General features: G+C 36.2%; 1 protein-coding gene across 1 annotated transcript; it reads right to left on the reverse strand.

Moving 5' to 3' along the window:
- Positions 1-282: 282 nt before the first annotated feature.
- Positions 283-19,759, reverse strand: LOC149549151 (large ribosomal subunit protein eL20y-like). The gene is made up of 4 exons (XM_089792576.1): positions 19,658-19,759; positions 1,201-1,316; positions 889-952; positions 283-793 (listed from the first exon to the last, which is right to left on the reverse strand). The coding sequence occupies exons 1-4, from the start codon at positions 19,670-19,672 to the stop codon at positions 452-454; spliced, it is 537 nt and encodes a 178-aa protein (XP_089648702.1). The 5' UTR covers positions 19,673-19,759; the 3' UTR covers positions 283-451.
- Between the last annotated feature and the right edge of the window lie 526 nt (positions 19,760-20,285).

Genomic DNA, 20,285 nt, shown 5'->3' on the forward strand with positions numbered 1-20,285 from the left:
AAATGTTGCAGATAATGGACTCATAGGGGCCATCTCAAGGAAAATATTGAATAAAGAACTGCTCAAACAAGTAGATCACTCATCATCTGTTTTTTAATGTTTTTCAAACAATCTATCTCAAAGAAAGTTTTGGAAACCCCAACAGTCAACCTAGCGGATAATGAATTATACAACATAAGTACAACAATCAGAACCTCTTTAGGTGAACACAAATGTTTATTCCAATTTCAAAAGAGTTATCAATGGCAGTCATCTCAAGTAATAACAGAGTACAAACAGAAATAACAAGTCACTGCATGATCTACTTTTAACTTTCTCAAACAAAATCTGTGTCAAATTTGACATTGAAAAAACGAAGGTACACATACTCAAAGATGGTTAATTTGTAATCCGCCAGTCAAGAATTACATTTAAATAAAGACAACAATCTGCACCCCTGTTGGGGAACCCATTACATAAATAAGTTTGGTCTAGATGCCTTGAAGGTTGTTTTCAACTTTCTTGTTGGTGGCCTAATTTTGCGGTGCACCAAAGGGAACTTGATTTCAGGATCATGAAATTGCTTTGTGTTCTCTCGCTTGCAAAGCTTTGCAGGAATAGTCGCTGTCTTGATAATCTGAATGCAGGGTTGTCGCACTCTGTGACGAGAAGCCATCTCATCATACATTTGCTCAACAGCACCATTCAAAGTGGTGTCTCGATATTCCTTGTACATATTATGATAGCCAGTTCTACTCTGGTAGCGAAGCCAAATACCATAATTCTTGATGGTAGTTGGATTTTTCTCATAAATCTACATATAAAAGATGGACACAATAATAACAGTACTCATAAACTGTTACAGCGTAATAATTTATACCCACAAATTCAATTCAGGAGAATGTGTACCTCATTAATAGCAAGCATTTGTCCATTGCTTTTCTTCACTTTCTTCAGCTTCCTCAGAAAGTACCTTGAGCAAAATAAGTTTCTTTAGTTTTAAAAAGTAAGATTCCTATAAAAAGACTGCACAAATCGAAAACTATAGATTAGAACTAAGGGGAAACTAAAAGCATAAAAAAATTGATCCAAACAAGCGATTGGCTTCTTTAGCTATGTATTTGGGGAGGACTTCAACAGAACAGAAATGGACATACAGAAAACCTTATCATGGGCTTCTGCCTTTGATCACTTCAACTGCATTGCACTAGTGATACTTACCAGAACTTGGACTTAGCACGAACATCATTTGTAGCCCACAGTTTCATCCTGTAGATCTTAGGATTTTCATCAACTGAAGTTGGCAGTGCCCGGCCAACAACCTGATACTGATGGAACTGCCCACAGAAACACAAAAAAGAAAAAAGGAGTCAAAGTCCCGGAATCAAATTATTTGCTCTCAATTTCGGCGCAAGAAGCTGGTTGATAAAAGGTCAACCATTAGCATATATTAATATGTTACAGAAACAGAAATTCATATAGCCTTAATACTTCACAATTAGTGAGTATACGTCCAAAATGAAAATGAAAGGAGTTTGTAGAATGTTACTTATCCTTTGATGTAGCCTTTTTTTTGCCTCACGGAAGACAACGGCAATAAAAACTAATGAAAAGAGATATTGCTCTAGACTATACATTGCATTTTAGACTGACTTATTTCAATAATGCACAGCCATGTAGAAAATAAAAACCACAGAATTTATAATGGTACACCGTACAACCACTGCAGAGGTCATTTTTAAAGTGACCAAAAAAAACACTCTGAACACCAAAATAAATTATTGTATGGTGCTGACAAATCAAAGAGGCCTTTCAGCTCTCAACAAACAGGTGAAGAGGGCTCCAGCAATAAGAAGCCATTTAAAATAAAACACAATTTCATTAAGCATAATACCTGGCACAATGCAGCACCAGTCCACACACGAGCATTACATGAATTTAAGTATAAGAATTAAAATTTAAATTTAAATTTAAAATATAAAAGAATAAAACTAAAACCTAACATAATTAAAATTTAGTTAACGGAATAAAGGCATGAAATAAAAAGTTGCAAGTCTCTCAAAAGAGAGACATAAAAAAGAGAACTTCATTTGAAAGGTAGAGAGAGGAAGGAAGAGGAAAAGCAAGTTGTGAACCAAGTAAGAACTAATGGAAGAGGAAAAATAAATGAGGATAAAATAAGGAAGTGACTCTTTCAAAGGGCAAAGATACAAAGGGTTGTGACTCTTTAAAAAAGTGACAGATATGAAGGGTGAGAATCTTTCGAAGGAAAAAAAATGATGAGCAATTGCCTCTCTAATTGTGAAAGGTTGTGACCATTCCAAAGGAAAGCCATGATGAAGAGGTGTCTATCCCCTACATTGGAAGATATAAAGGCAAGAAGATACCAATTGAGGAAGACATCCAAGAAAGAGCAATTTGGGGAATACATTATTCTCAAAGGCAACAATGAAAAGTGGTGACTCAATTCTTATGAAAGTTGGGTGACACTTTGACCAATAAAGGAGATTTCATTACAAGCACTGAAGAACTTATGCATCAATCATAAATCCCTCAAAAAATTAAGCAAACAATCAAACAGCAAGATCAACCAGACAATCATCAAATCCACATCAATCTTCACTTCATCTTGGGATCAAGATACAATTCAGCAATCAAGCATCACTCTATCAAATCAAACATTTGTTCAATCATCATCTACCACTATCTCAAACTATCTAATAGCATCATATCATCTACAATTACTTGATCATTATTCGCCAATACCTTAAATCATGAAATCAAAGTCATTCATTCAATCAATCAATCATTAACAGCAAATCAAATGAATAACAAATATGATCATATCTATAGCAAGGCAATCTGTTATAATCTCTTAGATTATTGTGGTACAAAGAAGTGGCTATGTATATATATTTTAAATGAAGTAAATGAATGCTTGAATCTCATTGCCCATGGAGTTATCAAATATGCATTTCTGAATACAATAATCAATCATGTTGAGGGGAGTAAGAGAGTGCAAGGAGGGAGAATGACCAAAGATTCCTCAATATGCATGGCACCTCATAAAGATGGTTAAGGACCATAAGGCCAAGGAGGATAAGGTCCTGCTTTTAGGGTTGAGGGTCATTTTAAGAGCACCCTATTATAGCCTCCCAGCCAACCCCGCATTGATCAATTGTTGAAGTGAACTAGAAGGTATCCACAATCATGGGAGGTAAATGGTTAACATGGTGGTGAAGAATGGTGTAAAGATCTCACTAGGTACATCACCTCATAAAAATGGTTAGGGACCACAATGCCAAAGAGGACAAGGTCCTGCTGTTGGACCTAGGGTAGACGATATTTGGGGGCACCTCATCATGTCTTCCAACACAACACTCATCATCATTGAGCTTCCACATAATCATTTAATTTTTGTTATGTGAATTATATATTTCTTACCATAGGTTTGGGATGTATTTCATGAGTTACTTCCACAATGTTACCTAATTGGTTGCAGATCTCCTAAACATATATATCTTATCTTTTTCTTAAGCAAGGATTATATATCTAACTATATTATGCTCTTTAATACATTTGGATATGTGAATTTAGGGCAAAGTAGAATGTGATCCAAGAAAGGGTCATTACATGAATTGCTTACAATAACATGGGACTGAGGATAAACAGAAAATGACACCCTCCTTGTACCAGGAATCAATATAAAAGTAAACTATAATGTTCTACTAGGCCACATGCTAAGTTGCCAATTGGGGTTTGGGTTCAAAGAGCCAGTTTGCTGGTACAACAAAATTTTGAAATGGGGTCTGGGTTCATTAGGAAAAAACATGTAACAATTATATACATATATATGTATAGCCTAGAAGCATGAATTAATAAGATTAGAATGGCACATGGTATCATAAAAACAACAAAAACACTATAAAATTGTAATCATAGTGTCATATCAACATCAAAATATTAATATAATAATATTGAGTTCAAGAATCATTGTTTCGACTTTCAACAATTGGAACTTTATACTAGGTTTCAATCATAATGGATTATTTAAGGGTCCATTTTTCGCTGGAATATAAGAATGATGGAATTTGAAACTTCTGGAAGTTTTAAATCTGAAAAATGGTTTTGGAAATATAACTGGAACCCATTTAATTCACCTAGAAGATGAGTGAGAAGATGCATTTTCTGAGTTAGGGTCCATAAATCTGGAATTGGAATACCACTTGAAAAATGAATCTTTTGCACATTTGTTCTGCTACATATAAAGAGGAGCACCTTTCTCTTTCTCTATTGACCATTCTGCCCAGCCACACTATCAATAGCTGCACCGACCATTATTTGCAGCCCTTGTGGAGATGGAGCAAGCCTAGCCCAAACCACTCATACAAAAGGGAACAAAAGGGCTCATCTTGTGCATCGAGAACACATCAGAATGTAAGAGACTATTATGATCCCCCTAGTAAAGCCTTTGATTCTCTGTAAGAAGGCCAATCATAAGACACGAATGGGATCCTCTTCCTATTGGCAACATATTCAATGGTTGCAAGCATTGGCAGTCTTTCGGTGGCCAAAACAAGATGGACATTAGCATATGCTGCGAGGGGCAGGAAAGAAAACAAAAGAGGGCTAGGGCAACACAATCATGAACTTCAATTTTTTTTTCTAAAATTTGATTTATCGCACATTACAGTCATGTGCAATTGCAATTCATTTTCTAATTCTAGGGTTTCAAGAGGAAGATAAGAGTGTTGGTTTCTGGGTTAAATTAGAATACATAAATATGTAATGTCCCCCATCTTTTAGACCCTCAATGGAGTTCTTAGCTTTTCATTCTCCTAAGGCTAAGTGGAGAAATAAGGAGAAAAATTGAAGTCAATAAATAAATAAATAAATTTAAAGGTAACTTTATATTTAATTAATTTAATTTTCTAGAAGCACAACTAATTATTGTATTGGGAAGGGGGAAACTTCTAGAGAGTGCAATTAAATAATATTTTATTTATTTCTAGAAGGGTGAAGGAAAAGAATAAATAGAGGCGAGAGCTTCATTGTTAGGCATCCGATTATTGTCAATTGCATTTGATATAAACTTGAAAGAAGAAACTAAGGGTTTCTGATTTCAGTTAGCCATTGGAGAGCGTCAATTCTTCAGTGTTGTATCCATTTGAGGTGGTGAAATATCCACTAAATTTGGCATAGAGGAGAGCTTCATTTTGGAGTTCTATTTGTGCTTAAATTGGAGAATACATTTATTGCTGGCTGCTATAGTGCCGTGAACAGTGTCCACGCTACCATACTTGGCTTGATTATGATTGCTATTTCATCTCCTTCATTGGGCGATTTGTATATTAGGTTCTACAATCAATTTGCATCATTTAAATTGGTCATTTGGCATTGTAGAGGTGACTGTCATAAGTAGTTGTAGATGCACATTTTATATCAGATTTATAATGTCATTTCTACTCAGTTTTTTTGGGGGTTGCAAAGTCAAGAGCCTTGGAATATTATGTTAAGCATTGAATTAGAAAATATCTCACTAAAGGAGTGATAAGTTGCAGATCTATATAATTGATGTAATGTGCATATTTATATCTTCCATGATTGACATAATAGTATGCATGCCAAGTGTTTGACACAATACCAATTGGCTGTAAATGCACAATTTTCATTTAGAATTCCTCTGCATTTGAAAAGCCAAAAGATAATTGCATATGCATTTAGTTATTTTCTTAGATATAGTAGTAATCAATTACAGGCTTTTAAATTCTCTTTGATGTCATTTCAAGCAAGCATAATCAGTCTGAAACTCAGAAACAGCAAGCATAGAGATCGTATTGGAAGTGTTTTGACAATTTTCCTTGACCTACAAATCAACAAGTTGAAATTCGAATTGACAATGGATATTACAGTGGCATCAGAGCTTGCTTGCAAGTGTTTGACGAAATGTCAAACAACTGAATTAGTAAAGAATTTGGTGTTTGTTGAAGTTATAACCAGTTGGGGTTATTACAAAATACCTATTCTATTTTGATTGTTTAGAAACAAACATCGCATACGTAAATTCCGATATTTGAAAACTACAATTCCCTCCCAATTCCACCAAACAAGTAGACCCTAAATCTTCATCTTCTTCTTCTCCATCAAAGGCATTAGTTAATTCAAAAACAATGCCATCAGCCCAATAACATTCTCGCTGTCCAAGTCCTCAAACATTTATTACTTTTTCACAGTACAAAGAGCTTGTTTGTTCGTAATTAACAACCTACTGGAAAAATGTTATAAAGGTAACTTGCAACTCCCTTCACCTATTGAAGATATAGTTTAATGTTTTAAATATGATTTATCATTGTAGAGAGCTTCCAATTAATTGAGTTGGGATCATTATCAGCAATTGGATATAAAAATTCCATTTGAAGAAGTCTTGAGGGCTAGTTTAATTCGATGAAATAAATATTTGAACTCCTGCGAATTTTGTTTTGTAATGTTAAAGATCTTGTTCAACTTCTGTAATAATTGTTTTTCGCACTAGATTATCAAATGTTTCTCAATGGAAATGTACTTGGTTCACACCTAGTTTGCTCGGGCCTTCCTTGGGTTTGGCCTAGGTTTGACTTGGACTAACTAGCTTGCCTGGGTTCAAACCTTGGTCGCACTAGACCCAAACCAAGTACCAATTCAAACCCTGGTCTAACTACGGTCCTAGCCAAACAAACCAAACTTCACCAGTACTCTAAAATCCAACATGTTGCTCCATCTTATGCAAGGATTATTGCAAAAGCTAAGTCATCAATGCAAGATTTTGTAATAAAGAATATCCATTCTTGTCAACAGAAAAGGAAATAAAACAATCTTGTTTATAATTATAATAAAAAAGTGATGAAACCTAAGCAACTAAACACAAAACCACAAAGAATATGTGTCTGGCCTTGGAATGTATAAAACTTACAATGTTCAGCCAGATGATTCGTAAAACACATAGAACAAGACCTCAAATCTCAATACATGGCTACCCAAGATTGAAGTCACAAACATCGCATACAAAAAATTGAATCAAAAGGTATAAATTATCATTGTAAGGGATAACTTCATGAAGAGTTTTTGTTTGACAAATAGTCAGTTCTTCCCTAGAACTATGATAACAAAGAACAAAAGCCTAATAAAAATACACCCTCAAATAAGCAAATCATACTTCGTCAACCTAAAGGGAATAGATAAAGGCCTTTAACTCCCTCAACATGAGGGCAATAAATTAATTTTACAACAAAGCTCGATAAAATATAATCCCTCAAACAGATAAAACATGCTCTCACTCCATTACAAGAATAAAGCATGGGCTTAAACCCCTCAAAGTGACAAAAAATACCTATACAAGATTTTCACTCAATAAAATTTGACAAGGTTTTAATTTTTGTCATCATACATTTCAAATGCTTGAGTACTGCATTATAAAACTTCTGGCAGAGAACTACTATAGATAATTAATAATTGTAAATAATAATACAATTATGAATAAATATGACAACTAAACATCTCTTTCCAATACAAATAAGTGATCTTTTTAACTATTTTAAATAATAAAATTCTAGACAAAGATGCAACAACCACGGTCTCAAAATATGTCAGAAGCTTGAGTTCCAAGATTTCTCTAAAATGCAAAAGACAAATGCATTGTACGCATTTTGAAAAAATTGTATCACGTGAAATTATGCAAGAAAAAAATTAAGTTATTATTTGAATTAATATTATTATTTACATTATTATTAGGCCTGTTGATGGACCTCACTGGGCTAATCTAGTGGAACACTAGATGAGGGATGGATTGAGGTGAATTTCATTGATGCATTTAAAGAAAATCCAAGTCCTTCTAGTGCAAGGTTTGTAGCTCACGACTCAGTGCGGAATATTCTGGCAATATGAGCAATAATCAGTCAAAGAGGGTACGAGCCCCTCTAATGCAAGGTTTATGGCTTACGAATCAATTAGGAATAATCTAGCAATAGGAGCAAAAAACACTCAATGAGGGTACAAACAATGAAGCAGAGGTTCACATAGCACTAGTGGCAATAACAAAGGCAAAAAAAAAATCTGTTGAGAAAATCCATTTAAAGAATGAATTGTTGATTATTATTAATGCTTCAAACTCAAGGTGAGGCTATCGCATCCAAATTAAATAATTCTATAAAACCAGTATGCAAAGTGCTTCCACACTCTCTAATCAAGAAATGATTTGGCAAACGTACTTCCCAAATGGATTATACCATTTAATGATGACATTATGATTGAATATTGGAAGGCTTATGGAGATTTAGATTTCAGTGAGCCACTAGAAAGCTGGTGTTTAAATTATTTAGCAAGGGCATATGAAAGATGTTAAGTGTGAAGTCACTCATATTAATGATGACCATCAATTCCTGAGAAATGACAAGATTTAAGGATGTGGGCAGTAACTGAATGGTGAAATTTGAAACTTGGAACTCTCTGAGAACTATGCATGCGGGCTTTACTCTAGTAATGTCGAAGCGACTAGCACTTTTGGGTCAAATTTCTGAAAAAGGGGATGAAACGAGTCTTCAAGATACACGACTCAATTTTCTTCTAAATTATGGATATACGAGAGGAATTTATGCAAAACGAACAACACTAAAGAGTTAATAAGGGCATAGTGTCCATGTTTTTAGCGTACAACTTAGAATTGGGGACCATAGTTGGAAGTTGAATGGATGATACAAGAACACATTGAGGAAGAATAATTGTTAGATCTCTCGTCTCTACTTACAACAACAATCCTGAGGAAGGGATTTAAAGTGGACGAAAGTTACTGGAGGGAAAGGCATGCAGGCCAAAATGGATTCCAACCATTCGTTGTGTGGAGTATAAGAAGATTGATGGAAGGAGAGCAAATAGAGGCGCAAGTGAGTTGGGAATCAATATTGGAATTCCTACATGAGAGGATAATCCTTCTAAGCATGGAAGTGGAGGTAAGCAAGCAAGCATTTGGCTAGCAAATCTATGAGGCTTTTGACTTCTGGTTCAATGGCCTGGTGATATAGCCTACGAAGAAGAAAATGAAGAAATAATGAACAAGGAAGTCCCTATATTTCTTGTATTTAAGGGTCAACAATTTTGTTTTGTTGATATTGTATATGGGGTCTCGTGTCTGGTAGAAGTTTTGTAGCTATGTCATATTATTGGCATTTTTTTTTATCGTGTTTATATGATATATAATTGTATATGGCTTAGGCATGGATGTAATGGTAGGGGTAAGGATGTCTGGTTTTGTCCCCTCATGATTATCTGTAAAAGTTGGAGTAGGTTTTTTTTTATAGCAGTACAAAAATTCTAAATAGTACAGTAATTATGTAATTGTGATGCAATTCCCTTTATTATCAATATAAATCAAATATTTTCATCGATTAAAAAAAGTGCTTTATATTATGTTACCCAAATTTTCTAGAATGGGAAAACGAGTTTCCAGAATGGAGTTTTTGTCATTTTAGGCAACAACGGGGATAGCTATGTAAAAACCAATGCTACATCCACATCTGCGTGTCCTCATTCACATTAATAGCGAACTCTCATCTCATCAAGCCTCCAAGTTGTGTGTTAGGTAACATATATATAAGCATGCAAGAACTAGGACACACCCCATGGTAACACTTGTTATATAAACAAACCATTTCTTGCAAAAACCCATGTATAACTCTTTCTACCATCACTTCATCATAGTGTGATGTTCTCCATTTTTCTGCAACAAAATCTATGTAATGTCACATCAATATCAATAAAATAGAAAGCTAGCAATTACCTGTCAGACTACCGCCAACATTTCCCTTTGAGATTCGTGACATGGCTTAACCACTCGTGTGTTCTATAAGTCTAGTGGTTGTATCAAGCATTAACAAGTCAATCTTTTAGTGCAACGACAACCTTGGCTTATAACAAGTGGTATCAAAGCTTGGTCACAAGTTCGAATCTCCTCGAGTAACACTAAGGAGGGGATTGTTGGACTAACCGCCAATGTTTCCCTTCAAAATTCGTGACATGGCTTAATCGCATCTTGTGTTTTATAAGTCTAGTGGTTGTATCAGGCATTGACAAGTCGATCTTTTGGTGCAACGACAACCCTAGCTTGTAACATTACCTTGGTTGGTAACCACGAGCATCATCTAGTGCACAATGGTGTTCATAATTACGTGGATAATGAATTTAAATATCAGTTCAAATTGCATATATATTTGGTGCACGAGCACCCATGAAGCACAAAGAGGTCCATGAAAGCTAAACTTTGGTTTTTGATTGCTTGTTATGTAATCTTGTCCCTTGGATCATTTCATTTCATTTTGTAAGGTCTCCAGACCAAATTGTGAGGCTATAAGCAACTAGGTTCTTAAAAGGTGTGATATGGTTAAAGTGGTCAAACTTGGTCAAAGGCACAAATAGAGGAAGAAAATGATAAATTTGATGTTTAATCTTGTTGAGGGTCATGTTTGGCCAACAATGATATTTTTATAGAAATGAAAAAGTTGTCAAAGTTGTCAAAATGTTGAAATGCAGCTCTTGAGCAATTTGTGTAACTTTGCTCATAACGGCTATGCAAGTTCAAAAGGTAGTTGCAAATAGTTCCAATTGCCTTGAGACCAGTGTAACACGGGGACGCGTCCCCCCCCCAAAATCTGGGCCGTCTCGGAGACGGGGACGTCCCCGGGACGGGGGGCGGCGTCTCGGCGTTTCGGGCGGCGCCACTCAAAGCGCCGTCGCCGTCGGAGACGGCGAGACGTCTCCGAGACGGGGAGACATCTTCGAGACGGGTGCGGGGGGACGGCAAGGAGTCTCCTTCGTTGTGGGGGGACGCCTGGACGTCTCCCGCGGCAAGCAAAAAAGACCCATAAAAAAACAAAAAGTTGAACGCATTTTTAAAATGTTTTAATGTTTTTTATTTATTGTATTGGATTGTGGGGCCCATCCATTCCTCCTCCTTTGTTTAAAACCCTTCTATTCTTCATTTTGATTCACATTTGTATTTCTCATTGTTTGCAACAGCAAGAAGAAAAAGAGTGAAGAGCTGAGATAAGGGTTTGTGCAAGAGTGAAGAGAGTGTTTGCAAGTGAAAAAGGAGAGCTTAGGAGAAAGAAGAAGAAGAGGAGGGTGGTTCTAGGTTCCGGTTCACCGAATCTTGTTGAAGTTTTTAAAGCAAAAGGTAGGGTTTCTAACTTTCTAACGAATTTGTATGATTTTGAAATGCATGTTTATGAATGTTTTTGTTTGTTTAGACGACCTATGTTGTCATTGAACTCTTTCAAATATCTATTTCCGATTGTTTAAACTGATTACTTCCACTCTGTTCGAACTATATTACAAGACCAGAAAACGGAAAAAAAAAAAAAAAATGAAAATTGACTTCCAATGGTTCCGTAGGATTTGGGCTTTTCTGAGCCGATTTCAGTATGTAAGAATTAACAAAAAAAGTTAAATTTTTTTAACTTTTTTTGTTAATACTGAAATCGGCTCAGAAAAGCCCAAATCCTACGGAACCATTGGAAGTCAATTTTCATTTTTATTTTTTTTTTTTTTTTTTTTTTTTTTTTTAATTTAAATTTTTTTTTAATAAATTTTTTCCAATATAGTTCTAAGAGAGTGGAAGTCGTCGGTTATGATTATCATTTATAAATTATAAATTTCAATAATTTAGCTTTATTAATTTTTGTTTTTTCATTTTGTGAAATGCAGTGTCACAATGAATACTCATAGTGATGATGAGATGGAATTTCATTCAAATAGTGGCAGTGAATCAGAATATGAGCCTGAGCCTGAGGTTGGGGTTGAGGATGATGATAACACTGTTGAGAGGGGTGACCATGAGAGTGACATTGCGATTCCGGTTGGGCCAAATCAGCAAGGGGCCCAAACTAGTTCCACTTCCATGGGTACTGGTTTTATACTATCTGGTACTCCATCTACTGATTGCCCCTCCCCAGCTTTGGCACAGTGGGCTAAGGGTAAGTTTGATCCAAAATCTCCTTTAAAACAATTTGCCACTAGAATAACAAGCGGACAAGGAACAGGTGGCACAAGAAAGTGGAGATGCAATATTTGTGGTGAAGATTGGTATGGTAGCATCACTAGAGTGAATGCACATTTCCTCTTTTGGACAGGTAAAGGTGTCCAACCATGTAAGTTTTTGGGTGAATCCACAAACTTAAAGATTAGAATTGAATTCAACAAGCTTTGGGGAGTTCCAGAGGACTTGGGCCTTCCAGTGCCTACTACTTTGGCTGGTAGGCAACAGATTCAGACTATACAAGAGGTGCATGAGCAACAAATACAGGGGCAACAACACCGACGCATGTCTTCTTCTAGACCACAGCATAGAGCTCCATCTACTTCATTGCCAAGGGCAGCCTCCGTACCTTCCTCTACTTATAGCTCTATAGGTGTAGCAGCAGCTGAGACGAGCAAGGGGAAACGCAGGGCACAGTCTAGTGACAACAACCCTATAGCAGAATTGTTTGCAGCCCAGACGAGAGAGAAGTTAGATGCATACATTGGGAGAATGTTATTTGCCAATGGCGTTCCACTTCACATTGCTCGGTCTCCTTATTTTAAGGAGGCATTTCAGAAAGTAGCGAAGGCGGGATTACCATCATATGTGCCACCAGGTGAGCACAAATTGAGGACTAAAATCTTGGATGATGAGTATGCCAAGATTGGTGAGTCCATGGAGACCATGAGGGCTGTTTGGGAGGAATCGGGGTGTAGCGTTGTCATGGATGGGTGGACGGACATTAGACACCGTCCACTCATCAATGTCATAGTCACATGTACAGAGGGCCCATTCTTTCTTAGGGCGGTTGATTGTTCGGGGCATCGAAAAGATGCTGATTTTCAGTTTCAAATTCTTCAGGAAGCCATTGAGGAGATTGGGCCACAAAATGTGGTCCAAGTAGTGACAGATGCAGCTCGTGTGCAGAGCTGCAGGGAGGCTTATTGAGGCCACATATCGGCATATTTGGTGGACTCCTTGTTGTGTGCATGCTATGAACAATGCTCTAAAGGACATGGGGAAGATTAGTTGGATAAAGGGAGTGGTGACTGATGCTAGAGATGTGCAGATGTATATCTGCAACCACCACACCTCACATGCACTATTTAGGAGCTTCGCCAACAAGGAGTTCTTGAAGCCAGTTGAGACACGATATGCATCCTATTTCATTCTCTTGGAGAGAATGCTTGATTTGCAGGAGCCACTGCAACTAATGGTTATGACAAATGAATGGAATAGGTGGGATGGTTCCAGGTCAGAGCAGGGGATAAGGGTGAAGGATATAGTTAAGAGTGATGTATTTTGGAGCGATGCAAAATACATTGTTTCTATTATTAGGCCAGTCTTTGAGGTGATCAGGTATGGAGATGGGGATGCACCCACACTTGGAGAGGTGTATGAGTGCATTGATTCTATGCTTGGGCAGATGAGGGTAGTTGTGCGAGAGAAGGACCCCACATTAGCCTTCTACAATGATCACATTCGGCCTATTATTCAGCGTAGATGGGACAAACTTAACACACCCTTACACATGGCTGCATATGCATTGAATCCGAGGTGGTACATGACTAGGCCTAGTAGAGTTACACCACTTCACGATGATGAGGTGATTTATATTATTATTATTATATAACACTTTAAGACTTAGATTCTTATCATTTTATGAATTAAAATCATTCACATTACTAGTATCTTGATTCTTCTATTTGCTAATAATTTGTACTTTTTAAATTTTTTCAGGTGAAGGAAGGGTTCTTCAAGTGCATAGACAGGATGTATGACCCTGAGACAGCAGCTAAGGTTCGCATTGAGTGGACCAAATTTGCTACTCTTAGGGGTTACAAACAAGCGGCAAAGGCGGATATCAAGACTATGGCACAAGAGGATCCCATTTTGTGGTGGTCAGCTTATGGACCAAAATCTACAACCACCACACTAGCTATTTGTTTGCTGTCCCAGGTACTTAGTTCCTCAACTTTTAACTTTTCATTGTTTATTGTTCAATGATCATTGTTCAACATCTAATTCCCGAGTCTTACATTAGCCAATTATTTTTCATCTCAGGTTTCTAGTTCCTCAGCTTCTGAGAGGAATTGGTCTACATATAGCTTCATCCACTCTCTTAAGAGGAATAGACTTACCTCTCAAAGAGCAGAGAAGCTAGTGGCTGTACACAGTGTGTTGCGTATCAATGACCGCACCACAATTGTGTACAAGGAAAGCCCAGCATCACGATGGGATGTAGAGCCTGAGGAGCCATCGCAGATTGATGAGGAGGATGCTTTAGATCCAACCACAGGGCTAGTTGGTGTTCCCTTTTCAGCTCTTGATCTTGGAGAGACTGATAGTTCCAGTGGTGATGAGTTTCAACCTCCAGGGGATGATCATTGATCATTGATCATTGATTTGGCATTTTGATTTGGACTCTTGGAGACTTGTAGTTTTTGTTTGCATTATATACTTATTTTGATATCATGGTTCATGGTACATGATACTTAATTGTAATCATCTTTATGTCATGAGTCATGACTGATATGATCATTGATTACTATTAGATAGTAGAATCTAGATACTCATACTATTGATCTGAAGACTGATATATAGACTAATATTTATTATTTCGAATATTTTCTGATGTTCAATGTTCAATGTTCATTGTTTGTTTGTTATAACTTATTTGATCATGAATCATGACGTTCTAGTTGAAAACTTCAATGCAATGTTCAATGTTTTTTACATCTATGTATCTTATATTGTATAATTGTAGTACATCTTTTCATAACTAGCATTTTAAGTATCATATGTATAGTACATACACCCCTGCTCCCTTCGCCACCCCCCCGTCCCCCGCCGCCGTCCCCTCGCCGTCCCCAAATCAAGGTCCCTCTGTCCCCCCGTCTCGGAAACTTGTCCCCCCGTCCCCCCGTCTCCTAGGGCGGTGTAACTATGCTTGAGACATTGTTAAATGCCTCATAAGGTTTGAGACATTCAAATTTGATGAATGCTTGAATAGAATTGATTGAACTATTCTGAGAATTTTGTATTTTTCTTGCAATTATTGTGGTTGTATAGACGAGTACAGATGAAAGGATCAAATCAATGCATATGTCTAAGTACAGTAGTGAGTAACCTTTCTATTGCACTGATTGAAGCGATCTAGTGAAGATTTGAGAAAATTAAAGTAGTTTTTGTAAAAGTAGTTAGCAACCTTCATCCCTCATCATTCTAGGGTTTCATAGAAAATTGCATGGAAACTTGACATCCCATTAACTAGATGGACTATAACTATGGGGAATGTTAGGTTGGCATTGTACTCTAGGATGCAAAAGACCTCAAACTAGTGCCATCAAAGGATGAATTTTAAGTTGATTCCCTAGGCTTGGCATTCCTTATGTGACAAGCCAGGAATACTACGTATTGTGTTGCAAAGATCACAAACAAGAGTTTGAGTGCAATTTGATGGTCGATTAATTGTTTTTAGGGTTGTACAAAGATGTTCCAATAGGTGGTTTGGTGAAAGAACCTAACTAGTGAAGAGTTCTTTTGTAAAACAAGGTATTTTGAGTAGTGTAACGTTGATCAGAACAAAGGAGGAACCCAATATATAAATTTTGCAATATATCTTGTGCCAAGGAAAAAAGCATACAAAAGCATGATTCGTTTAGGTCTTGTTCAGAAGTTTTGGAAGTTAATGCCAAAAAGGTCAATGATGAGGGTTGATTGCTATTAGCTCTCCTATAATGATGAATACCCTAGATGTTGTTGCAGTTTCTTTCCACTGAAGAATAGAGTTATTTTTGCTCAATGTGATCATAAGAGGAATCTACAACATCCAAATCCTCTACGCAATGTGGTGATGAAACGAGCCTTGGGTGCTAGGATTTGATGCAAGGAGGATCTTGAAAAGGGAAAGAAGTTGGTGTGAGAGGTTGTATCTCAAGGAGGGGTGAGATTTGACAAGGTTGATGGTGATTGTGTTGTCTAAGGACAAAACCTAGTGAGTATGGCCCTTTGGGAGGGTCAAGGGAGTTGTAACGTCCAAGAGGGGATTGGTTAGGAGATTGCTAACATAACTGACAAGTTTTTCCTTGCATTGTAATGCCCTCTGCATCAAAATATTGCAAAGACAGATAATAAACTCCATGTTTTAACGTCTTGTTTTATTACTGATTTTATATACAAAGTACGCAACTTCCTGCATAAACCTGTTTTAAAATTTCCACCTTTTTTTTTTGTCACTTTACCACATTCACTCTTTTTCTCTTCTGACAAAATATGGAATATCATATAGATGTCAATGTGAAGGCAGCAAATCCCTTGGAAGATACATGCATCATCTGGACCACTATGGCATTCTCAACTGCATCCATTTCAAGGAAGACTAATTACAAATCTCAAGAATAGATGGCACTAGATAATGCTGATTGTTTGGCACAAATCAGTGTTACCTGGTTTCATTTGTTTTGCACTTTGAAAGGTTCTTTGACTTTTGTCATACAAAGATACAAAGGGTAGGGTAGGCTACAAACAGTTATAAATTTCTCATAAACAATTTGAGAATATCATTATAATCTACAAATGACTTTTTGAATGAAACATTACTTTCAGTCTGAAAAGAAACTCATAAAAAGTTAAAAACTATTTTAAAATACCAATAATGGCCTTTTTGCCATGAATTTATAGCAATTGAAAACGTTCCAAAGATGAAAAAAGATCCCCACATCAAAATGTTCTTTAGCAAAGCCTTGTAAGTTTGTAACTAGTAGAGCAATTGCCATTGGCAATATTCCTTTATAATCTTTATAAATTTGCTTTGGCAACCTGCCTATTTTTTAACCTTCCTGCCAAACTATTCCACTAAATAAAAACGTGTGCTCCTATATGAAACCTAATAATAATAAAAATTGGATAGTTCTTCATGAACATTGAAATGATCACACCAGTAAATTATCTAAAAATTCTCATTAAGAGGTAATAACTATGATATATGTGTGTGTTTGTAGTGTTTGATACAAGACTGCAGCTATAAATGCTTGTTCAATGTTTAATTACAAATATATTAATATGCTTAATTTATTAAACACACACAGAGATATATATATATATATATATATATATACACACTCAGGCACCCATTTGATGCGGGCTGAGTTGCCAGGTACACCTGAGTGCCCTGCTGTACCTGAGCCTGTTCAGTCCAGGTCTCAATCTCAGGACAGGTCTAGCCTGGGGAAGGTGTATCCAGGCCTGTGCATTCACTTCACAAATGTTTCAAATGCACCGATACTGTGCCCAGGAAATGGCCTATACACACTGATTATGAAAGTCAAAATAGTTGAAGGATCACGGCCTTGTCTGCTAAATATCACAAACCATTTTGAATCTTACAAATGTATTGTTGAAACACTTTAGATACAGACCACTAAATTTGACCTTTTTATTCTTCTATAACAATCTTAGATTTACTAAGACAGGTCATCATGTTTTCATCATTCATAATTAGAACGGCAGATAGGAGGAAACCTATGAATATTAATTTCTGAAAGAGCTTCCATGGATTGAAGCTGGGATAACCTAGAAAGGTGGAAATTAATGAAATGAGTTGCTCTTACAAGATAATTATAATATAGTACAAGAAAGTGGTTGATATAGGTATAATTGGTGGAGAATGCAGTGTGTTTCCGTTGCATTTGCAGAGTGAATCAAAATTAATAAATACATTACAGATTATAGCAATCATGTAACAACTACGATATATAATATTTAACTCAGTTAATGCAATGTAGTTTATTCTAAAGAACATGTGAAAAAACGGAGATTTTTTTTGGAGTAACAGGATAGGTAGGTTTGTAGTCAATATATAAAAATTTAGTTATATTGACAGGATCCTGTTATTTGGCAGTCAGATAGGGAAATGAAATTAACTAGTAAAATGGAAAATTAAGGTGAAAGCACTCAGAATTGAATATAACAGAACTACTAGATGCATATCATAGCTGACAAGAAAAGGATCAAACAATGCACCAACATGGGTTCCGTAGCAAAGTTTCGGGTGTAATTTGTTGGGAGACCATTTGAAATTGACTGATAATCTTCAAGCAGCTTTTTATCCAGCAAATCTCACAGATCAAAGCCAGGAATATGAAGAGGGCGATTTTAACACAAAATGGAAACGCCTTGGCCTTCATGTTTAAGTCTAAAGTACAGCAATTTACTAGTAAAACTGCAAAAGGAACATCAACTCAAAATAGTGTCTACAACTATATGATCTAACCGTGTTTAGTCTAACAATGCTTGTAAATGAAACAATAGAAAACACAGTCCTCCAATATGTTTAATAGAAATAAGAAGTCAGTTATACATGTTTGCTTCAAATGAGAATCGTTCAATGGGTCTAATTTGATAAGACATTAAATTGCCTGATAATCTGCAACCAGTTTTGAATCCAGCAGATCTCACAGATGCAAGCCAAGGGCACGAAATGGGTTGATCTTAAAGAATTGAAACACCTCAATCTTGGCATCTCAGTCTAAATTGCAGCATTTCAATAATAAAAGTAATGCTGTAATTAGAAATCAATTCAAAATGATTTCTACAACCCTCAAAACCCCACTTTGATCTACCCATGTTTAGTCTAGTAACAACGCTGTCCTTCAATATGTCTGATAGAAATAAGAAGTCAGTTATACATGCTTGCTTCAAACAAAAACTATTCAATATTTTTAAAAATTAATAACCACTGGAAACTAAAATGGACAAGTAGAAGTGAAAACCTAATCGATAATCTTCCAAGTAACAAAAAATGGGGTAATTCTTTCACTTTATGAAAGTAAGTCCTATAAGTCTCACTTTGCGCATTGAATTTTCAAGCAACCTAATAGACTCGGCTCATGTGGGTCAAGGCCCTAAGATGGTTAAAAAAGTCTATTGGCAATACCATTTTAATGCCAAACCCCTTACTAATTGCTGATATACTAGTCATTTTTAGGGTTGTGTCTAAATTATAATGATGTCAATCTGTAAACAGATATCGGGCACATCCTACAAACAGATTTCTATACGATGCAGATAAATCTCCCCAGACTCAATCGAAAGAGTTGTTAAGCTCAATGGCGCCAATCATATCGCTCATAGAGGAAAACGTACGGAATTCGCCTATCAAATAAATCTTATAACAATGAATCATAAATGTCGCCATTTCAGATGAATCTTGTAACAATTATATTAAAAATGTTGATATTTCAAATGAATCTCGTAAATTGAAATTGAGCATCTGGATGTTTAAAAAAGATTTCAACAGAAAGGCTTTTAAATGTACCACCACTTCACCTGCTACACATGAATACGAAATTCATCTTTCCTCAGAAGAAGTATAAGAATGAAAAGACAAAAAAGAGACTTTTGGCAGATCTTACTAGAATTGTTAAATCTTTATTTTTTTAAATTGCATCCTACTGATTTCTGAAGTCCAGAACGCGTTAAATCGGCTAATCTATAAAACATGTTTTGAGAAAAAGGGATTCTAGAACAATGAGGCATATTTTCATTTCAGCTCACCGAAAGAGGAAAACAAAATACGAGAAACTCCATCCCATTGAGGGAACAAAATAAACGGAATAATAGAAGCAAACTAACCCTGTATTTCACCATGGCTGCCTCGCCTTCAGATTTCCACCTCTGCTGTTGATTCTTCTGATAACTAAAAGGCCTATCGTCCCACGTTCAGATGTTTTTAGCAGTTTAGGGTTTTCAATCCTCGCCCGAATTTATAACCGACAGAATGACCATACTGTCGAGTCCACTAGGGCACTATCAAAGTTAGGGTTTTAGATAATAGGTGAAACATTGTCTAACCCCATATATTTGGGAGGGTTTTAGATTCTAAGGCTTCATTATTAAAACAAGAGACGCAATGCGTCATAGTTCTGCCTAACGCATAATGGTTGTAGAGGTGTAGATGAGTGAGAATAAGGTTAAATAGTTCTAAATTAACATTTTGAATGCATTAATTTTTGCCTAGAAATGCACTTGTGATCTGATAGGATGACTCATATTTTGTTGTTAAATTCTCATCATAGAAATGCACCTGTGATCTGATAGGATGGCTCATATTTTGTTTGTTATTAAATTCTCATCCTAGAAATGCACTTGTGATTTGATAGGATGGCTCATATTTTGTTGTTAAGTTCTTGTGTTATATTATTATATCTTTGGGCATTTACGCCCAAGAATAAGAGGCCAAAGTCCCCAATATGGCACTAAA

The sequence above is a fragment of the Cupressus sempervirens genome, chromosome 7, assembly GCF_028749045.1.
Source record: "Cupressus sempervirens isolate cs-2001-9-10 chromosome 7, ASM2874904v1, whole genome shotgun sequence".
In the NCBI taxonomy this organism is placed as follows: Eukaryota; Viridiplantae; Streptophyta; class Pinopsida; order Cupressales; family Cupressaceae; genus Cupressus; species Cupressus sempervirens.